The sequence below is a fragment of the Furipterus horrens genome, unplaced genomic scaffold (genome assembly GCF_987537825.1).
Source record: "Furipterus horrens unplaced genomic scaffold, mFurHor1.1.pri manual_scaffold_15, whole genome shotgun sequence".
Taxonomy (NCBI): domain Eukaryota; kingdom Metazoa; phylum Chordata; class Mammalia; order Chiroptera; family Furipteridae; genus Furipterus; species Furipterus horrens.
Window position 1 is genome coordinate 17986750 of NW_028327185.1, and position 19831 is coordinate 18006580.

A 19831-nucleotide genomic window follows, 5' to 3' on the forward strand; every position below is an offset into this window, starting at 1 on the left:
GCTTGGCAGGTGCGGCCTGGAGAAAGCATTCGGGAGAAATCGTGCTTATTGAGTTAAAAGGCCTGCAAGTTCTGGGCAAGTAGTTCTGAGCTTAAGGTAAAAGCTCCTAACAGTCCCCGATCCTGTTACCCTGCCGTGCAGTCGGATTGTCTGTCCCCTTGCCAGGCAGCAGCTTGGGGACCAGTGGCTTGCACCCGAAGCGCAGAAATCATGACTGAACAAAAAGCCACTTGGTCCAAAGCTCTTGCCTCGTGTTAATTTAAAAGCCCTGGAGTGAGATACATAAAGAGTCGATGTTCTTACTGAGTCTGCTGCGGTACAACGGAGCAAACACTCTCGTCCGCTGAAGATGCCCGCGATGCGGGGAGGTGGGAGTGGGTGTGCCGGCAATTACGGGGCGTCAACTTGCAGAATAGAAGTAGAAACTGAAAACATTTTACGGATTGTAGAGATTCATCAGGTACAGCCTTCGAAGTGTCCGAGATTTGGATCAAAGCTAGGAGGGATTTTGCCTGGCCACCTGGTGCTTCCCTCTGAGTCTGCGCTTAAAAGTATATATGTTTGTTAAATTTCTAAGTAGATTGTGATTTTCGACACCACTTAGTAGCTGGATTCAGTGTTAGAAAGTTAAAAGCTTTAGACACCTAAAAGTTTTGAACATGTGAGTTTAAGTCTCTTGTTCTGTTTTTTTGTTTTTGTTTTTTTTTTAATGAATTCCGGTCATAATGTTCTTTCTTTTTCTAGGTTAGTTAGCCTGTCTCTTTGATATTTGCATTCTGGTCACATCTCCAAACCTCTGGTTTTTCATAAGTGGTTACGTCTGGGTCTTCCCCAGTGTAGGCATATCATGTTTAGTGTGCGGGGCTCTCGGGGCCCAGGAAGAGGGTACTCCTGCCCTGCACGGGGACGGTTCTGCCAGACGGCTCTAACGACGGGTGTACTGAAATGGGATGTCCAGAGGCACGGATCAGAAATCCCTCGTCCCACGCCCTGGCTAGGAGCTGCCCTGACGCCAGGGGAGAAAGAGAACTAAGGATACAGGACGCGGAGAGGTGCGCTGGAAGAAGGAAGGGCCCCCGCAGAGATGGGGGCGCCTGTTCTGGCTTCAGGAATCTTGGGGTACAGAACACGCTTCACTTGTCCATCGCCCGTCTTCGGGCCCAACACCAGTACCCTTTCTCACTCGGTGTCTCTAAGCTGATGGAAGGCCTTTGGTAAAAGCAGATGCAGCAAGTAGGAGTCTCAGAATATACGCAGGGAGAGGACAGAGCTGGGGAAGCGGCTGGCATGCCAGCACGTTCATAGTCTTTCGTGGCTCTTAAACCTCTGACTGTGCCCTGCACGTTGCAGCGCTAATAAATGTGCCCACTTCCTGTATGGGAGACAAATAAAAGAATGGCTGTTCTGTGTAAAAGGTTATTGACTTTCTAGGTGGGGCCTGGAGGTAAGGGTTCATTGCAATTTGTATTTCCTTTGAAGAGATGTTTACTAAGTTACAGTTCCCCCGAGGAAAGGCTGGGTGGAGGGCTTGCTGTTGCGGTTCTGCTTCTACATTTGCGTCTCACTCAACACATTTTGTAATTGGATAGGTTTTATGCCTATGGGAAAGTTAGGGGATATCAGATTTGCATTAGGAGAGTTGAGACTACTTGAAAACCAGCCATCTGATGGGAAACTGTGTCATTAGCCTGCCAAACGTGACGGGGACCCTGTAGGGCAATGGTAGCGGTTGCTCACCTAACAAACAGGCACTCATTGGTCACCTGCTGCGTGCCAGCCGGCAATCTAGGCAAGATGGCACAAGGGTAGATAGGATCTGGTTTTGGCTCTTGAGCATAGTGATAGAAAAACCGGGTGTGCCGAGAAATTGCACCAAGTGGCTGGAGTAAGGAGCATGGCCAGGAAGGAGACCAGCGAGGTAGTGGGGTGGGGTGACCGTTGTAGGAGCCTTGTTACTACGCTGAGGCCTTTGTGCCTGATGCAGGAGTGGAGTGACAGTCAAGTTTAAAGCAGGGAATTACACTGTTGCCTTGGAGCTGACTGGTGGCAGGAGAGAAATACGGGGGAATTCAGTGCTTTCTGATTTTCCCGCAGGTTTGTGAAAGACGTAGGCGATCCAGAGGCAGGAGTGGCAAAAGGAGGAATCACTCGGGGCCGAAGTGCTGGTGACATCACGTTGTTACTTTGTCAGCTTTAAAGAAGTACAGAAACCCATAGACGGCTGCCAGCGAACTAACAGATGAAACCGGACATAGATACTGGGAGTGGGAGAGAGAACGTGGCGTGCTGAGCTAAACTAGACCCATCTAATGAGATGAGCCCCTGAAATCATAGCCGTCCCCTCTGTCTCAGCGTGACTTCCCCTCCCGTTTCACAGGAAAAAGTAGAGGCTGGATCACCCGATGGGAACTCTGTCATCTTGCTGATACCAGCACCATTCCCGCGTGCGCACCCATTCGCCCTCCCCGCCTCTGCTGGTGTGGAGGGGGCTGTCCTCCCGCCTCAGGTTCACTCTCCAGCCGGGCGTGGGGCCCTGCGCTCCTGCCCTTCTCTGTGCGCCTTCCCCTTGGCTTTCAGCACACTCCCGTTAGTCTCCTCCGCGTCTCCCGTGCCTGCCCTGTGGCCCTCGTCAGTGTCACCGCCAAAGACTCAAGAGTTCTCTTTACTTTCCCCCTTTCACTGGGAAACTCATTTGTCACCCTTCTGTAAGGGTCGTCCTGCGTCATTCCTGCTCGTCCGAGTTAGAGCACCTCCCTTTATCACACACCTTCTCAATTTCCCGTTTTATGTTCTGTTTGGCATTCGTCACTGTTCACTAGATCATGCCTGTCTATTTACATGTTTATTTTCTCATTTCTCTGTTAGAATCTGTGCTCCCTGAGAGTAGGGACCTTGTCTTGCCTTGTCACGGCTGTGTCCTCAGTACTTAGGAAATATTTAAACGGTACTTGCTGAACCTAAAGGGCATTTCTTCATCTCTGTCATTCGTTGGCCATTAAGAATGGTTCAAAATACACAAGCTCATACTAACCTCTTATGTTTTTCAACCCTTACTTTACTTAGTGCACAGTTTAGCACTTACTCTTTTGTATTCGTTTCTGTCTAAGTGAAATGGAGCGTGCTTTGGGGCAGAGGCCGTACCTGCAGCTTTGCATCCCCTCCTATGATGTGCCTCCCGTGATCAGGAGTACAGACGGATGATTCCTGGGGCCTCTTGGTTCCGCCATGGCTGCAGTATGTAGTGATTTTATAATTCCACGTATTTGAGGCAGCTTGGACAATTGAAAGGTCTATGAAATTTTCACGGTGCTAAAGACATTATACCTGGGTCTTGGATGAGTGTAAAGGGGTTCATTTCCAGTTCTCTGTGTCAGTCATGGTTGCCATGCCTGACTTCAACGAGTTATTAAAGTAGCTGAACTATTAAACTTGGTTTGATTTTCAATTTGATTGCTAGCACTGCTACTCTAGCTCATGTTTTTAAATGGCCTGCAACTGGTTTGTTTTTGATGGTTTATTTTTCTGTATCCCAACACCTGTTTTGATTTCACTACTTGTGGCCTTTTGGGTGATTTGTAACGTACCTGGTTCAAATAGGAAATACCTCTGAGCATAAAGAGGAACTATTTTTCTCCTGATTTCGGGCTTGACCGTTTCCAGATTTTTGGACATAGGAGGAAACATGTTTTAATAAAAGAAAAAAATCCTCTTTTTAATTAAAATAGCTTATTTTCAAAAAGTGTGTTTTATTCCATTCAGGAAAAGGAAATTCATTCACCTGAGTTTGTGTCGTTATTGTTGTTACTAACTTTTTTAGAGCAGTTTCGTAGGAAAATTGAGCAGAAAGCACAGCTCCCATATACCTCTTCCTCCACAGTTTCTCCTGTTATTATTTTGCATTATTATGGTGTATTTGTTAGGACTGAGGAACCAGCATTGATACAGTATTAATTGTTAACTGAAGTCCATAGTTTACATTGGGGTTCACTCTTAATGTCCATTCTGTGAGTCTTGCCAAATGCATGATGTCACATATGTAGCGTTACAGTAACCCCAAAACCCTGTACTCCACCTGGTCATTTCTTCTCTCTTTGTCCCCCCTGCCCTGCCCTGTCTTCTGCAACCATTGAACTTTTTTTCCCCTGTCTCTACAAGTTTGCCTTTTTCAGAACGTGTATAGTTGGAATAACACAGACTAGTCCTTCACTAGGCCATGTGCACGTAAGGTTCTTCCGTGTCTTTGTGGCTTAATAGTTGGTTCCTTTCTCTTGCTGAGTAATCCGTTGTATGGGTGTGCCGCGGTCACTTATCTGGTCACCTACTGAAGGACATCTTGGTTGCTTCTACATTTCAGCACTGAGGAACAAAGCTGCTTTGAACATCTGTGTGCAGGTGTGGATGTAAGTTTTCAGCTCCCGTGGGCAAAACCCAAGGTGTACAATTGCTGGATCATACGGCAGGAGTGTGTTTAGTTTCATAAGAAACTGCCAGGCCATCTCCCAAAGTTTCTGTGCCATTTTGCATTCCCAGTAACAATGAATGAGCGTTCCCATTGCTTCACAGCCTCAGCAGCATTTGGTGTCCCCTGTGGTTTGGATTTCTGTCATTCTAATACGTATGTCATGGTGTGTCATTTAAATTTGTATTTCCCTAATGACATATGATGTTGAGCATTTTTTCAGATCTTTTGCCCATTTTAAAATTGGGTTTCACTCTATTGTTAGAGTCCTTTATATATTGTGGATTCAAGTCCCTTATCATGTATGTGTTTCACAGACATTTACTCTGACTTGTCTTTTCATTCTCTTTGTGTTTTGCAGAGTTTTTAGTTTTAGCGGAGTCCAAGTCATCAGTTTTTTTTCTTTCATAGATCATACTTTCGGTGTTATATCTAAACGTCAAATCCAAGGGCGTCTACATTTTCTCCTGTTATCTTCTAGGAGGTTTACATTTTACATTTAGGTCTATTTTGAGTTAATTTTTTAGGCCTTTCTGTGTCTTGGGTCATTTTTTGCATGTGGATGGCCCGTTGTTCCAGTACCACTTGTTGAAGACCGTTTGCTGTTCTCCGTGACTTGCCTTTGCGTGTTCCTGTGGACCTCGTCTGTCCCGGCGATTTGTCTTTGGCTGGCACCGCCCTGTCCTTAATCCCCGCAGCCCCATTGGGGCTCTTCAGCTTCCTTCTGAGCAGCACTGCTGTAGAGGCTTTAACATAACTGAACATTTCATTTGTTGATATTTAAGGGATTTTTTTTTAGATAGAATTCCCATAGCATAAAATTCCTAATTAAAGCGTACACTTCATTGGTTCTTAGTATATTTGCTGTATTGTGCGTCCATCACCACTAATTCCAGAACAATCCATCATCGCAGAAAGAAACTTGGTACCTATGAGTTCCAGTTCTTCCCTCTCCCCATGCTCTGGCAACCACGAATGTACTTGTCGTCTTTATGGATTTGCCTATCCCAGTACATCTCATCGAGATGGGATCATACGCTGTGTGGCCTCTTGTGTCTGGCTTTCTTCACGCGGTGGCCCGTTTGCGCAGTTCACCCAGGTTGGAGCAGGTAGCAGCGCTTTATTCCTCTTCACAGCTGAAGGACATTCCGTCGTGTGGGCACACCACGTTGGGTTTACCCGTCCATCGGTGCATGCACGTTTCAGGTGTTCTTCCTTTTTGGCTGTTACAAACGTTCATGTATAAGTTTTTGTATGAACATCTGTTTTTCGTTCTATCAGGTGTGGAATTGCTGGGTAACTTTATGTTTGATTTGTAAGGAACTGCCAAACTGTTTCCCACAGCAGCTGTACCATTCGGATGAGAGTTCCAGTTTCTCCAAATCTTTACCGACACTATTATTTATTTTTCATTATTCTTTGTTTTATTTTATTGTAACCGTCTTTGTGGGTGTGAAGTGATATTTTACTATGGGGTGATTTGCATTTCCCTAGTGGTTAATGGTGTTCAGCATCTTTTCATGGGCTTATTGATCATTGGTACATTTTCCTTGGAGAAATGCCTATTCCTATCCTTTGCTTATGTTTTAATTGGGTTATTTGTCTATTTATGGTTGAGTTGTAAGAGTCTTTGGTATACCCTGGATATTAAATCCTTGTCAGATCCATGATTTGCAGATATTTTCTCTCACTGTGTGGTGTTTTTTTTACTTTCTTAAAGTATTCTTGATGCACAGAAGTTTTAATTTTGATCATATTTGACTTATGTATTGTTTTTCGTGCTTTTTGGTGTTCTTTCTAAGAAATCATTGCCTAATCCAAAGTCACGCAGATTTTCACCTCTGTTTTCTCCTTAGAGTTTTACAGTTTTAGCATTACATTTAAGTCATTAATCCATTTTGAGTTAAGTTTTTGTATACAGTGTGAGGTTGGTGTCCAGATTCATCCCTTTGCATGTAGATATTTGCTTGTCCCAGCAGCATCATTTGTTGAAAAGAATGAATCTCACAATTTGTGACAACGTGGATGACCCCTGAGGGTGTCATGCTAAGCGTAGTAAGTCAGACAGAGGACAGATACCTTATGATCTCAGTTACATGTGGAATCTAAAAAAACAAAACCGAAACCCAGGCACATAGGTTCAGAGAACATTAGGTGGTCGGTGGCGGGTGGGGTAAATGGGTGAAGGGGGTTCAAACCTTAATAAGTCAAGGGGTGTAATTACAGGCTGGTGACTGCAGTTAATAGTACCGTATTATATGTTTGAAGGTTGCTAAGGGAGTGAATTAAGATCTCATCACGAGAAAAAAATTTCTTAATGACTTATTATGGTGATTGTTTCACAGTATATACAAATAGGGAATCATATACTATAATGTTGTGTCAATTATATCTCGGTTTTTTAAAAGTAATTTATATTTTAGAGAGAGAGGCCAAAAGAAATCTGGCAGGATGTGAATCACAATGTTAAATAGTAGGAAAAAAAATAATAGTACTTATCTGCAGAGTATCAGAGTGTGGGTGACTTTTTAAATCTCTGTTATACCGTCACTGCTTTGAAAGTTTTATGTTGGACATTTGTTTCTTTTAAAATTAAGGGGGAAAGCTGTTTCTATTTGAGAAGAGCCTGTTTAAACTAAATTTTTTTTTAAGTCCCTTATGGAACTTGTGGAATCTAGGCAACAGGGGAGATGCCTTTGGTCGGGGCCCCTCCCGGCACCTTAAAAGGTTCGCTGGCACCTCGGGCCACCCTGTGCTCACAGAGGACTTTTTCCGGTAGCCGTGGCCTAGTGCGTGAGCAGGTGGCGTTCCCTCTCATTTTATTTTCACCTGGAAAGTGTACCGTGGTAGTAATTTTTGCTCTTCTGGTTTTACTTCCAGGAGGACTTCGACGTCGATCACTTTGTTTCTGACTGTCGCAAGCGCGTGCAGCTGGAGGAGCTCCGAGAGGACCTGGAATTGTACTATAAGCTTCTCAAGACGGCCATGGTCGGACTTATCAACGAGGATTATGCAGATTTTGTCAACCTTTCCACAAACCTGGTAACCCTTAAATCCTCACTTCTACCATTGGTATATGTACACCCACCTTCTTCCTCAACTCAGATTCATTCCTGAAAGTGCTGAGTATTTTAAGAACCTTTTAGCTGGTTTTTCCCCTTAGAAACTTAAAGAGATTACTAATCTCATTGATTAAAAAGAGCTAAACTTTCTTAGTATACATTTTGGTGGGTTGGTTCTTTTTTTTTTTTTTTTTTTTCCTCTTTTAAGACTATTCTAGCTTGATTATCTTTGAATTAGTTATTATGGATAACTGTATACGTATAGTTATATGCTTAAGTTATATATATAAATAAAGGATAATAATACTATCAAAGTAGTTTTTGTTAGTTGCCAAGTGATTACCATGAAATCTCACTGGTTTAGACTAATTTGCAAGAATAAACATCAACTATTCTGAAGGAACTGTTTAGTTTACTCTCACGCCCATATGCTAGCTGGAGCTGCTCTGTAGGAGGCTTGGCTTTATAAAAGTGTAGGAATGGTTTGCAATGAACATATCAATTGTTTGTAAAAGTTGTCTAGAAACACTTGAGTTTTAATACTTGCACAGAAGTTATCGTGTTTATATTTTATTCTGTTTTTTAAATCTGTTTGTTTGAAGAAGTACAGAAAGTAGTTATCTCCTTGGAATTTCAAGAGCATCAAAGTTGATGAGCCATTTTTGCTTTTGGGAAATCTACCACTGAGATAAATGTGTCAGTAGAATTAGAAACCCCGAATATTTTATATCCCATCTATTTAATTTGGGTTTTTCTCAAAGGTTGTAATCGTGTTTAGAAGAAATAGAGCCCATCCATCAGACTTTTACATCAGCTCCCATTAAAATTTTTCCAATTCATTTAAAATTTCTTCCAAAGGCAAATTGTGCACCAGGAAGCTTTCATTCATTATGACTTCCCTTATTTTATTGTTTCATATATGTCAACAGACTTTTTTCATATTCTAGGAGCAATACTTATGGCAAAGGAACATTCATTATTTAGCTAGTTACCTACGTCCAGTACTGTTTTGGTCACTGAGCAGATACTTCACTATTAGTCCTGGCTCTGATGTGTTTGTGCCAACATGGTTTTGCCTTTAGGTTGGCATGGACAAGGCCCTCAACCAGCTTTCTGTGCCTTTGGGACAGTTACGAGAAGAAGTTCTGGTAAGCCCCCCGACTACATCGACAGTCCACCACAGCATGCTATGCTTGTTGGCCTTCCCCGGGAATTCCTTGTATCTGGTTGTTGGTGGTGCTTCAGTGGCCCATGACTAGCACTCACCTTCGAAAAAGGTGTAAACGATTCTCTGTTTTTTGCATGTGGTATCACAACCTAAAGAACATGTTTGATTTGGAGGTGACAGATTCTCAGAGTAGACAGCTTTAAGGTGTCAGGGGAGAGCAAGAAGGCTATTTCAAAATTCAGCTTGTTAATGCCTCCTCACTCATGTAAGCAGTCTCCAGCTTACCAATGGCTTATGTTTTTTTTTAATTTGTAATAATTTTAGAAGTATTTTCCCAGTCAGTGTTTTACATGTGGAAATGCTTCTAGACCAGTTTACAGAAGCTATTTAACTTTTAATTTAACTGAAGGATAATGTAAATGTGATGTGATACTTAACAAACATTACATTTTACTGTTTCTCTGAGAAAAGCTCTGCTGTGGGACTAGGACCCCCCACCCCCAAGCCACTGGACACGGGGGCTGCGTCGGGAGGGGAGCGGAGGCGGAGAGCGCGCCCCACTCCAGCAGAAGGCTGTGCTGCCGTGTCCGCCCCGCCCTCCCCACTCCACCCCACCCCAGTCCGGGTCAGGCTCCCGGACCCCGTGGGCCCTGAGCTCAGGTGCACACTCACATCTGGTGCACCCCGCCGTCATTTCCTGTGTGTGACGTCACCCCTAGACCACGCCAGCTTGCGTGGCACATCAGGGGCTCCTGGTCAGTCATGTAAGGAAGACACAAGGCCTGGACGGAGCCGCAGAAATGCGGAGTACCAGCTGCCAGGGCTGAGGCGTCCACGGGAGGGGTGCGCAGGAAAGAGTTCACACAGCGGTGTTTCTTGAGCTGTGCCTTGAAGTAGCAAGTAGTTTTGAATGTCCTGGTCTTGTTTGAATGTTACAAGAGCTTATTAAATACTTTTCCTTGCAATGGAAGTGGCCCTCCCGCCCCCTTTGCGGCGCCCTCTTCCTCCCCCAGCCTGTAGCTGTGCCGTGTCCTGACCTGCGACTCCTTTCTAAACCCTCGCCCTGTGCCGACCTCTGCTGCAGCCTGGTGGGCGCTCTCACACACGCGGGGCGGGCCGGGCCGGGGCCTGCCTGGCCCCCGCAGCTCCGTGGGCGGCCGCTGCCTCTCCCGGTCAGCACGGACCCCCTTCCCCCGTGAGCTCAGCTCCTGGCGCCCCTGGGAGGGGCTGAGGTCACCGAGGGGTGTGCTTCTCTCTCGTTCATCGTGTCCACTTCGGTGCCACAGTAGCTGACTTTTAATAGGTATTTCATAATGTTTATTGAATGAATGAGTCCACCGTTCTATCGAATTTTTGTGATTTGTCCAGTTTATTCTAATTGTTTTTCTTACCTTTATTTTGGACCTAATTCCTAATTACCTCATACTTGGCTTACTTCATTAGCTTCTGGACTTGTCTCTCCACCTATGACCTCTCCTTTTTCCTGGCCACTCTCTTCCTTCTCGCTTCCTGATAGTCCCAAAGCAACATTATATCATGATATATTAGCACTTCAAAATTCTTTAGTTCTTCAAAATGCATAGAATCTAGTCTAGAGACCTTACCTAAGTTCTCCTAAATCAACTCCTCCTTTTTATTTCTACTTCTCTCCAAAATGAAGCCTTCAGTGCACTCAGGTATATGCCTCACCACCCCCCACCCCGACAATGTCATACTCAGTTATGTCTTCGTACCTTTTTTTGTCTTCTAATAATCTGCCCTCCACCCGTGTCAGCCCACACAGATGATAGGATTGAACTCAGATCCCCTCGCCTCAGCCAGACTCTCCTGTACTGTGATTCAGATGAACCTTGCTCTACCCTGAGCATCTGTGACATTCATTGTATATATATTATTATTCTTTTGGCCATTAATCCTGTGTGACCTTAGCTTTCTTTATATATGTCATTTTGCTCCAAAATCAATAGCAGTTGTGTCTGAAACTTTGTATTTTTGTCAGTATCTGCATAATACTGACCTATAGATACTGGAATTGAATTAAATATGTAAATTCAGTTCTGTAGAATTGAATTAAATGTGTGAGTTTCATAATGTTACCAAACAGTTTCCACAGTACATTTTCTTTATTTTTTCAAAGAATCTCAGGTCATCTATCAGTGAAGGAATTCGGGCAATAGATGAACGAATGTCTAAACAAGAGGACATTAGGGAAAAAAAGGTACAGTAAAGGGTCATACTACTAAAACGTGGACTTGCGATGCGCCTTGGAGTTAAGGCAGGCCCACTCCTGTGATCTGGTTTACTCCTCCGGGTACCTGTGCAGGGAGGAAGCAGGAGGGCTCTTATCTCTAGGGATTAGCAGCTGAGCCAGGCTAGTGAGGGCAGAGCCGGTGCTGCAGCCCAGGGCTTTTCACTGTGGAATGATTACAGAGGTGTGGTAAAGTGATGAGTTTTTTTTAAGACAAAAAATTCTATAGTCTTCTTATGTTTTAATTTATTCGTGGTAGCGTTAACATTTTTAAAGAAAACTGTAATTCCATCGGCTGCATGCCTATTCATATTTTTTATTACTATGAAATTGGTTTTTTCCCTAAAGATCTTTTGCATTTATATTGCCTTGCACTGCATTGCATGGGATTGTATTGCATTGCATTGCTTGGCATTGTATTGTATTATAATGTCATGGTATCTATTTGAAATGAGGAGACAGAATTTTAGAGGTGCCCAAGTGGACACAAATTAAAATTTCTCATTTTTTCCAGACCAAGAAATAGTAATAACTGACATCAGTGAAGCAATTTGCAGTTTTAATAGGCATATACATTTTCAGCACTCCTATAAAGAAGGTATTTATATCTTAGAGATTAGGGAGTAAGTGGGCTTTCTAAAGCAAATTCTTTCCGTATTGTACTGCAGGTTTATTGTCTCAGAAAAGTGAGTGTGTGGTCCTCTCATTCTGCTACATCTGTTACTTCTTTTGTTTCCCCCCATTTAAATAAACCTTTTCACTTAGTGCCTTTACTTTTTAGTGGACCCGTGTTTTAATTTTATTTTCTGATTTATGTATAATCATAATGATATAGTGGCAGAGTTGGAATTAGGATTCAGAATTTCTGACTCTAGCCTGGTGCTCATGGTGTTTTCTAAATTTATTAATATATTTTTTGTTTTTTTTTTATGTCTAGAAGAGAAGCGTATTATAGAGACCTTCTGTTTAATTCTTTAGATATCCTCTGAGCTTTTGTCTAAAGATACTGAGAACGGAGTGCATTTCTGGAAGAGATTATCAGTTTCATGAGAGCAGTGAATTTTTCTTCTGTTCACTCAGGTCCCCACTGTCTAGAAGAACGTCTGTTCATAATAGGTGGTCAGTAACTATTTGTTGAATGAATGACCTTTTATCTTTTTGTCCCTTTAAGGAGAAGAGTTTTTTTTTTAATGATCCTCAACCTCTTTGATAATATTTATAGTGTAATGATGTATTTAATGATTTGACGCATTCAAACATGAACAAAAGCGTTATAAGAAAATAGATGTAGTATCAATAGAGAGGTTCATTTAAGATAGGAAAAAGAAGGAAGGAATAAGAGTACAGAGTATGAGAAAACAAAGAAGTCCATTTACTTTTTAACTATAAACTTGCAATAGAATATTGAAATATACTGGTTGTAGAAAGCCAAAATTAAGATTTGGATTCCTGGGAATTCAGCATTATATAGATACACAAAATGTAGGATGCTCCTAATATTCTAAGTTGACTTTTGTATTTTCCTGCACTTAGCATGGGGAAATCAAATAATTAAGATCAAACATCATAACTTTTTTCTTTTTGCTTAATTTTAATTTTTATAGATGTGTGTGTTGAGACTTATACAAGTTATTCAATCAGTTGAGAAAATTGAAAAGATCTTAAATTCTCAAAGTTCTAAAGAAACATCGGCACTGGAAGAACGCAGGTAAGTATTTTTTACTAAATAACATAAATTAATACTAGGCTATTTTTTTTTTTGAGTTAGAACTCATTTTTGAAAAAGAAGAAAATCCAAGTCTTTAGCTTAAGTACCTTTGAATGTTGCTCAAGAAAAGTAGGGTGCATGAAACGGTCAAGTTTATGATACGTCATTAGGAACCTTAGTGGTTTTAGGCCACAGTTGCAACACGTCACCTTTCAGGGAATAAGGAGCAGTGGGCTTACAGTGGGAGGTTTTTATCTTTGGAATTGGCCTACCTAATGCCTGGCAAGATCCTCACTGATCTTCAAGGTGTGGAGGAGCGTCCATCTTTGATATGTTTTTAGACATGCCCAGAGTATGACCACTGGTGTCCCCTGACCAGCGTTACGGCATCAAGAAACAGTATGGGGCACAGTTAGTTGAAATTTATAATCAGGAAGGAAAAAGCTTATGAAATAAGAAAAGGCTGACTGTTTCCTTAGTCATAGTGTGACTGTCTCATGCCCTTCCTGGCCTGAATTTTGAGTCCGCCTGGTAGGTGAGTGACCAGAAGTGAGGTGAGCCGACCGTGGTGGCAGCCGTGGGAAGTGCCGTGGCCTGAGCGGCGGAGCGCAGGTGCTGCTGTGCCTGCCAGCCGGGCAGCTGAGTCCGGGTCCTTCCCCGACCGCATCTGTAACGAAGGCTGGTCATAACCGCACGTGTAGGGCTGTCTGACAGTCACTGAGATGCTGTCAGCCAGTGCCCGGCATACACGGAACGGCAGCCTCAATACGCGTCTCGTCTGGGTCGAACACGAGCTTTTCTGAAAGTTACATTGACAGTACTAACATTTTTTGATGAGTAATACTGGGTTATCTGCTGTAAAACCCACCGAAGCCAAGTTAAATACGTGTAGGTCAAAGTCTTGGTCATAATATAAAGGCCTGTTGGATTTCTTGTCAAAATTTGAGACTTCGCAGGACCTTAGAGACAACGTGCTCCATCTCTCTCGTGTAGATTAACACACGAGGCATCCAAAGGGAAGTGGTCCTCATGTCCTGTCTCTGCTTCCTTTCGCAGTCAAGTGTATAAACGAGTGGTGGGCAGTGGCCCCTGCGCTGGTGCTGCTGCCCTTCCGTTCCCCTCCTCTGCACTTGCCAGTCACTGTCTGTGCCCCTTCCGACCGGTCCGGGGACTCTGTGGGTCTGGCTACTCGGCCTCCCTGCTGCGCTGCCAGCCCCTCCCAGCGGTGTCCTCACGGCATCGTGGTGTCTTCCTCCCGTCCTCTGTCCATCTTTGCCCTTCCCGCGCCGCTCCTCTGATAGAAACACTTAAGTGGTTTCCAGTCCTCGAACGCTGTTCCTCCACAGGGTTCCATCTCTGACACAATAGACGTTCTGCTGTTTTGGGCTCAGAATTGCCTTGGGGGGCCTTTTCTTTAATTCAGATCCACAGTGCTGAGCTGTACAGAGGGGAGATCCAGGGCAATGTCAGCGAATAGTAAACATATCATGCCCGACAGGCCGAGAAATGTTCAGATAGCTTGTAACTAGTAAGTCCGCATTGGGTGGCTCGGGGAGGCGTTAGGAATCAACCTTTTGTGTTGGTGCCGCTCGGCAGTTCCTGCCCCCCAGAACCAGTGCGGGTACAGCTGGTCTCCATGAGGCATTTCACGTTTCCTCACGACGTGCACGTGGCCCTCACTGGCAGGTTGGTTGTCGTCAGACACGGGGGCGCCTCAGAAAAGCCCAGCAGGTGCTTCGGTGCCTTTACGTTTTTGCCTTTACGTTTTCCTTCTTTTGCTTCTTGGCTTCCTTTCGAGTGGCAGTGAGGCTTTCTCAGGTGTTTTAGCAAAAAGAGGGCACTTACTAGCTGTCGTGGAAGGTACACCGTGAAGGTCCTCTCGCTAGGACACAGCGTAGAAACTGGCTGCTTTCAGCCATTTGGTGGATGCGAGTTTAAAGGAAGCTGTTTGGGGATGTTTTGTATCCTGCTGCTAGAGGGCTGGTTTTACTTTCTGGAGGAGACAGCAGTATTTGGTACTTGAGGGTATTACGGGTATTTGAGAAAAGGTGTGAGTAACAGGATAGGACAGGGGGAGAGAAGGGAGGTGCTAGGTGACGAAGGCCATGAATGGGAGAGCCTGGAGAACGTGGTGGCGCAGTGGGTGATTGCTCCCGCACTGACCTAGTTCAGTCCTGCGTCCTGTCTGGGCCCTGTGGCCCGCGGCCAGGCAGCGCCAGTGGCTTAGGTAACTCCCCACCGCACCTACAATGGGCTGTACGTACAACTCATAGTGGAAGTTCATGGCTTGCAGGGTGCTTCACCTTTCACCGTGGAGAAACACTCTGTGAAGAACGTGGGGACAGTGCGTGCTTAAGCATCGCCATTGCTCATGGCGTGATGTGTTGTCTTGGAAACTAGCAAACTGTAGGAATTGCATTTCTGTCATTGTCTCTACTAGCCCACTTTTGACGGGACAGATTTTGGAGAGAATTGCTACGGAGTTTAACCAGTTACAGTTTCATGCTGTTCAGAGCAAAGGCATGCCTCTCTTGGACACAGTAAGACCGGTAAGTGTTTTAGAATTTCACACTCGGGTATTTAGGAATTTGTTAAATGATTTTGGTTTAACCTAGTCATGCCCCTGATAATTGTTGATCTACAGGCTTTTGAAGCTAGCTTTAAATGTTTTTAGTTTTTGTGTTTTGGACCCCTGCTTCCTACATGTCATGCATTACAGATTTTGTGTAAAGACGCGGGCATAGTCTCTGAATTATAAGAGTAAAATAACTCTGAATTTCATGTAACTTGACATACTGTCGGAGGTAATTTATCCAAAGCCCTTGACTAGACTTTAAATTCATACATTTCTCAGATTTACTCTGTAGCTTACGAGGAAAACAATTTTTTTTTTAGTTTTGTAATTCTGTCTGAATTCTCCTTTGATGGTACAAAGGTTTACTTATAAAGAGAGTGTGGGAAGGAGGAAAAAAATCACTGTTACTCTTCAGGGAATGTTAATATTTTATTTTTACATATACTATCTTCTGTTAGAATAAAAGATTTGTTATGTATGTATTTGAATTTTTAAGAATTGTTGCAATTGGAGCTTTTACGTTTCTTTGGCAGCGGATCGCCGGCATTACAGCCATGTTACAGCAGTCACTGGAAGGCCTCCTCTTGGAAGGCCTCCAGACGTCTGATGTCGATATAATACGGCACTGCCTGCGGACTTACGCCACGATCGACAAGACCCGGGACGCAGAGGCGTTGGTTGGTCAAGTACTAGTGAAACCATACGTGGATCAGGTCTGTGCGTGTCGAACTCTATTCCACAAGCATTCATAGGGCCTCTGCTCTGTCTTCAGGACTTCCCTGGGTGTGAGGGGTAGGCGGATCAGAGCTCTTTCTGGAAAGAGTCATATTTGCTGCAGTGTCAGTTGTGAGAAAGGGTCGGTCCCTGTTGGTTACAGTCAGCACGCCCGGAGGCAGGTTGCTCACTTGTGTTTTCTAAAGTCCTAACCCAGGGTCATCTTCATTTAGAGGGCTGAGGGTCTGGCCTAGGAGGAAGGTGTGTATGAAAACATTTTGTGGTCAGTTTTACCATTTATAAATTAAATTACACATCAATGAAGTTGTTAAAAAGCATTTTTAACTACTGGTCTTGTGGGTAGAATAGAACATGCAGCCGATGGCAACGCTGCAGTATGTGTGTGTGGCAGAGGAGCACGCAGGGAAGTCTTTGCGCGTGGGAACCATGAGTTTTGGCCCAGGTCTTCAAAAATGGAGGACTTGGCCGGGCCAGGGAGGTGGAAGGGAGGGAATGTTCAGAGATGAAGGACTTTTGTAGGCAAATTGCAAAGTAATACTTTTAATGCAGAACTTGGCCATGCAGTATCCTTCCCCTATTAAGATACAGTTAAAATATAGGAAGTCAGTATATTCTGATTTTGAGCATCTGGAATGTAGATTGTACCATATGAAGTTGCCAGTACCCATTCGTTTTCTGACATACAAAAACAGCAGTTTCATCTGGTGCAAACTGATAGAAGTCACAAAACCCAACTTCTGTGTGTGGACTTGCCTCTGGTCACCTGTCCTGGTGGGTGTTCTTTCTGTCCAGTCAGTACAAAGCTTCTACTTACTGTGACTTGGGGATGAAAGCCTTCTACTTTTAAATAGGGAAAATTGAATCCCATTGATAATGAAATTTAAGAATTAATTTCAGTGATCTTTAGGGTTACTGAAAACTATGATCTATCAGTTGTATTGCATTATACTTCATAGTTACCTTGATGGGAGTGAAAAAGACAAATTACATTTTATCAATAAAGGAAAATATTTGTCACTAACTTTTGCCTTTTGTTTTTCATTGAACTGAATCCAATGTGCTCAATTAAAAAAAACATGTCATGTTTCAATGGCATATTAAGTAAACCATGGCCACATTTTTTATTTTATTTAAGTTTGTATGCTTATCTTCTTGCTCACCTCTTGACTCTCAACCTTACCACAAAAAATAAGATAATAAAGTAAAATAAAATGTATTGTCTCCCATCCTTTGCCTACGCTGAGTGATGGTGAAAGAGAAGGCCAAGGTCAAGGCAGTGAGAAGCTGTCATCTACACTCTGGCTCAGAAGGAAAACAGATGGATGTGCCTGGTTTTTCAGCCTCAGGCCAGTCTGTCACCCAGCTTCTGTCTCCTCGCAGTCAGAGCTCTGCACCTTCATCCTAGGAACTAGTTCGGAATGCGCCTGTTGTTTACCTGCTAGTTAGAAGACATGTCAGTTGGGGAGAAGGGTGGATTTTCTCTAGAGTTCATACTTCTCTTTTAGATGTATTTCTTTTTAATTTTATTTTTTAATAGGTGATTACAGAGCAGAGTGTTGCGTCTCATCCGAACGGCCTTCAGATCATGTATAATAAACTCCTGGAGTTCGTTCCTCACCACTGCCGCCTTCTCCGAGAAGTCACGGGCGGAGGAGGCATCTCAAGGTACTTGACCGCTGGGCTAGGACGCCCCTCCGTGTAACGGTTGTGCCCGTTAACCGCAGTGCGCTGCTGCTGCGTGCCGGCTTGTACCGGCTGGGTCCTGGGTACCTCAGAGGCGGTGTGGGTTTGGTGCCAGGGCACCGCAGTACCGTGAATATCACAGTACAGCGAGTCACTTTCGTTTTTTTGTTTCCTGGTGCATTTTAAAAAGTTACGTTACACTATCCTGTAGTTTGTTAAGTGTGCCGGCCTTATTTCTAAAATAAACAATGTATCTACCTTAATTGAAAAATATTTTATTGCCTAAAAAATGCTAACCACCATCTGAGCCTTCAGCGAGTCTTAATCTTTTTTCTGGTGAATGGTCTTGCCTTCAATTTGTAAAGAACATGAAGCGCAGTGAAGTACAGGAACACGAGGTATACCTTGTGTCCAGTTCACTGTTAGCACAGTGACGGAGGCGGGCATCGTTAGCCCCGTTTTACAGACAAGAAACCATAGTAGATGAAGCTGAGGTTGATGGTTCCAACGCCTCTGAGTCCAAAGCCCAAACCCTTTCCTTCTCTACCCTGACTTCTTCCTAAATTAGTTTGAAATCAATATTGGTTTCCTTCTGTTAGTCTAATGTCATAATCTGCCTAGAAATACTAATCCAGTTTCAGTTTTCTCTTTGGGGCTTTAACTAGGTATTGACTTTGGGTACAAGGAGATCTTATCGTTTAATATTGCTTATATTATGTGCATTTGTAGTTTTAAAATCCTCAATTTTATTCTTTCCTCGACCAGATACCTTAACAAATCTCGTTCTTACATGATTAAAAATATATAATAGGATGTGTGCAATCATAGTTGGAAGAAGCATCTTCTTTACCCTCCTCGGCTCTCTTCCAACCCCATCAATAATTTCTTATCAGTACTTAACTATAGTAAGATTATTTGATAGCTTTCTGGACAGTAAAGCATACCTTCCTTGATCATTTGTCATTTTTGAAAATTATGTAAACTTTTTCTTTTTTCTTTAAATACTTACCAAAATGTTAAGCGCCAGATTGATATTAATAATTTGACAGCTTAGCTACAAAACTCCCAGTTTTGCTAAACTAAGAGCACATATTGAATTGCTGACCATTTTAAAAGAAAATTATCTTAAATAGAGCGTATTACTTGCTATACAACAATCAAAGTGAGGAGATCATTGAGATGATGTTTGCCTGGGAGGTATTTACGGGTCTTTAAGTTCAAGAGAAACGTACAGAATCTGCCTTATTTACTTATTAAGTATTTAATCATCACTAACACAGCACTTACTGTATGCGAGGCACCATCCTAAATCCCTTACAAATGCTAACCCATATAATGATCCTGTGAGGCAGACATTATTGCCATCTGCCTTTCAAGGTGAAGAAACTAAAACCCAGAGAACTTAAAGGGCCCAAGCCTTGAACTCAGGACTCTGACTCCGAGGACAAGCTTTCATGTTGCCTCTCCTCTGGGTTTGTGAATTAGAATCCACAGCCCAACCTTTTGCTAAAAGAAGCAGAATAAAGCATGCACACACATACATTCATGTTATCAGTTTTCTTATATCAAGATTTTGCATGAAGCTGTCACAGAATTTTACAACTGGAGGTAAACTTAGATAGGTGAATAATCACAAAGCTGCCAGCAGTTGGTGAATTAGCACGATTTACAGCCCTTCAGGGTTTGGTGGTGGTGAGGTCGAATGCAGGGTTGCTTTTTTGTGGTATTAGACCTGTTTTCTAAGAGAGAGGGTAAGCGTGGTGTCCTATTTTAGGGGAGAAACCAGCCCCGGCCATCGGATGTGATAGCTCTGCCTTGACCTTGACACCAGCTCACTCTGCTGTGTGATCGATGCAGGGGGTGTGTCAGGTTCAGGTGAGACTGAGTTCAAGGAGTGAAATAGAAATTCGGGTGTAGAAACAAACTGACTGACAGTTGTTGCTGCTGCTGTTGCTGTTTTAAGGGTTGAAAGAGGATTGGGGTGAAACCACCACAATGGCGTCTCGCTCTCTGTAAGCAGAGGGTTATGGCGTGTTTGACTTCAATTTTGTTCTAACCTTGCAGTGAGAAGGGCAATACTGTTCCTGGGTATGACTTTTTGGTGAATTCTGTCTGGCCGGAGATAGTACGAGGCTTAGACGAGAACTTGGCCTCGCTTTTTAATCCTGGCGATCCTGATGCATTTCACGAGGT

General features: G+C 43.4%; 1 protein-coding gene and 1 long non-coding RNA gene across 2 annotated transcripts in view; both read left to right on the plus strand.

Moving 5' to 3' along the window:
• COG2 (component of oligomeric golgi complex 2) overlaps positions 1 to 19831 on the plus strand; it is a 34505-nt gene that overhangs the window by 353 nt on the left and 14321 nt on the right. Inside the window, exons 2-9 of the mRNA XM_090263171.1 lie at positions 7340 to 7501; positions 8604 to 8669; positions 10827 to 10907; positions 12542 to 12645; positions 15086 to 15194; positions 15754 to 15933; positions 17493 to 17620; positions 19703 to 19829. Coding sequence (XP_090119297.1) covers positions 7340 to 7501; positions 8604 to 8669; positions 10827 to 10907; positions 12542 to 12645; positions 15086 to 15194; positions 15754 to 15933; positions 17493 to 17620; positions 19703 to 19829 — 957 coding nt within the window. The remainder of the gene's footprint in view (positions 1 to 7339; positions 7502 to 8603; positions 8670 to 10826; positions 10908 to 12541; positions 12646 to 15085; positions 15195 to 15753; positions 15934 to 17492; positions 17621 to 19702; positions 19830 to 19831) is intronic.
• LOC149992471 (uncharacterized) lies at positions 737 to 3428 on the plus strand. The gene is made up of 2 exons (XR_016508247.1): positions 737 to 1052; positions 2095 to 3428. It is a non-coding gene; the product is annotated as an uncharacterized LOC149992471 (long non-coding RNA).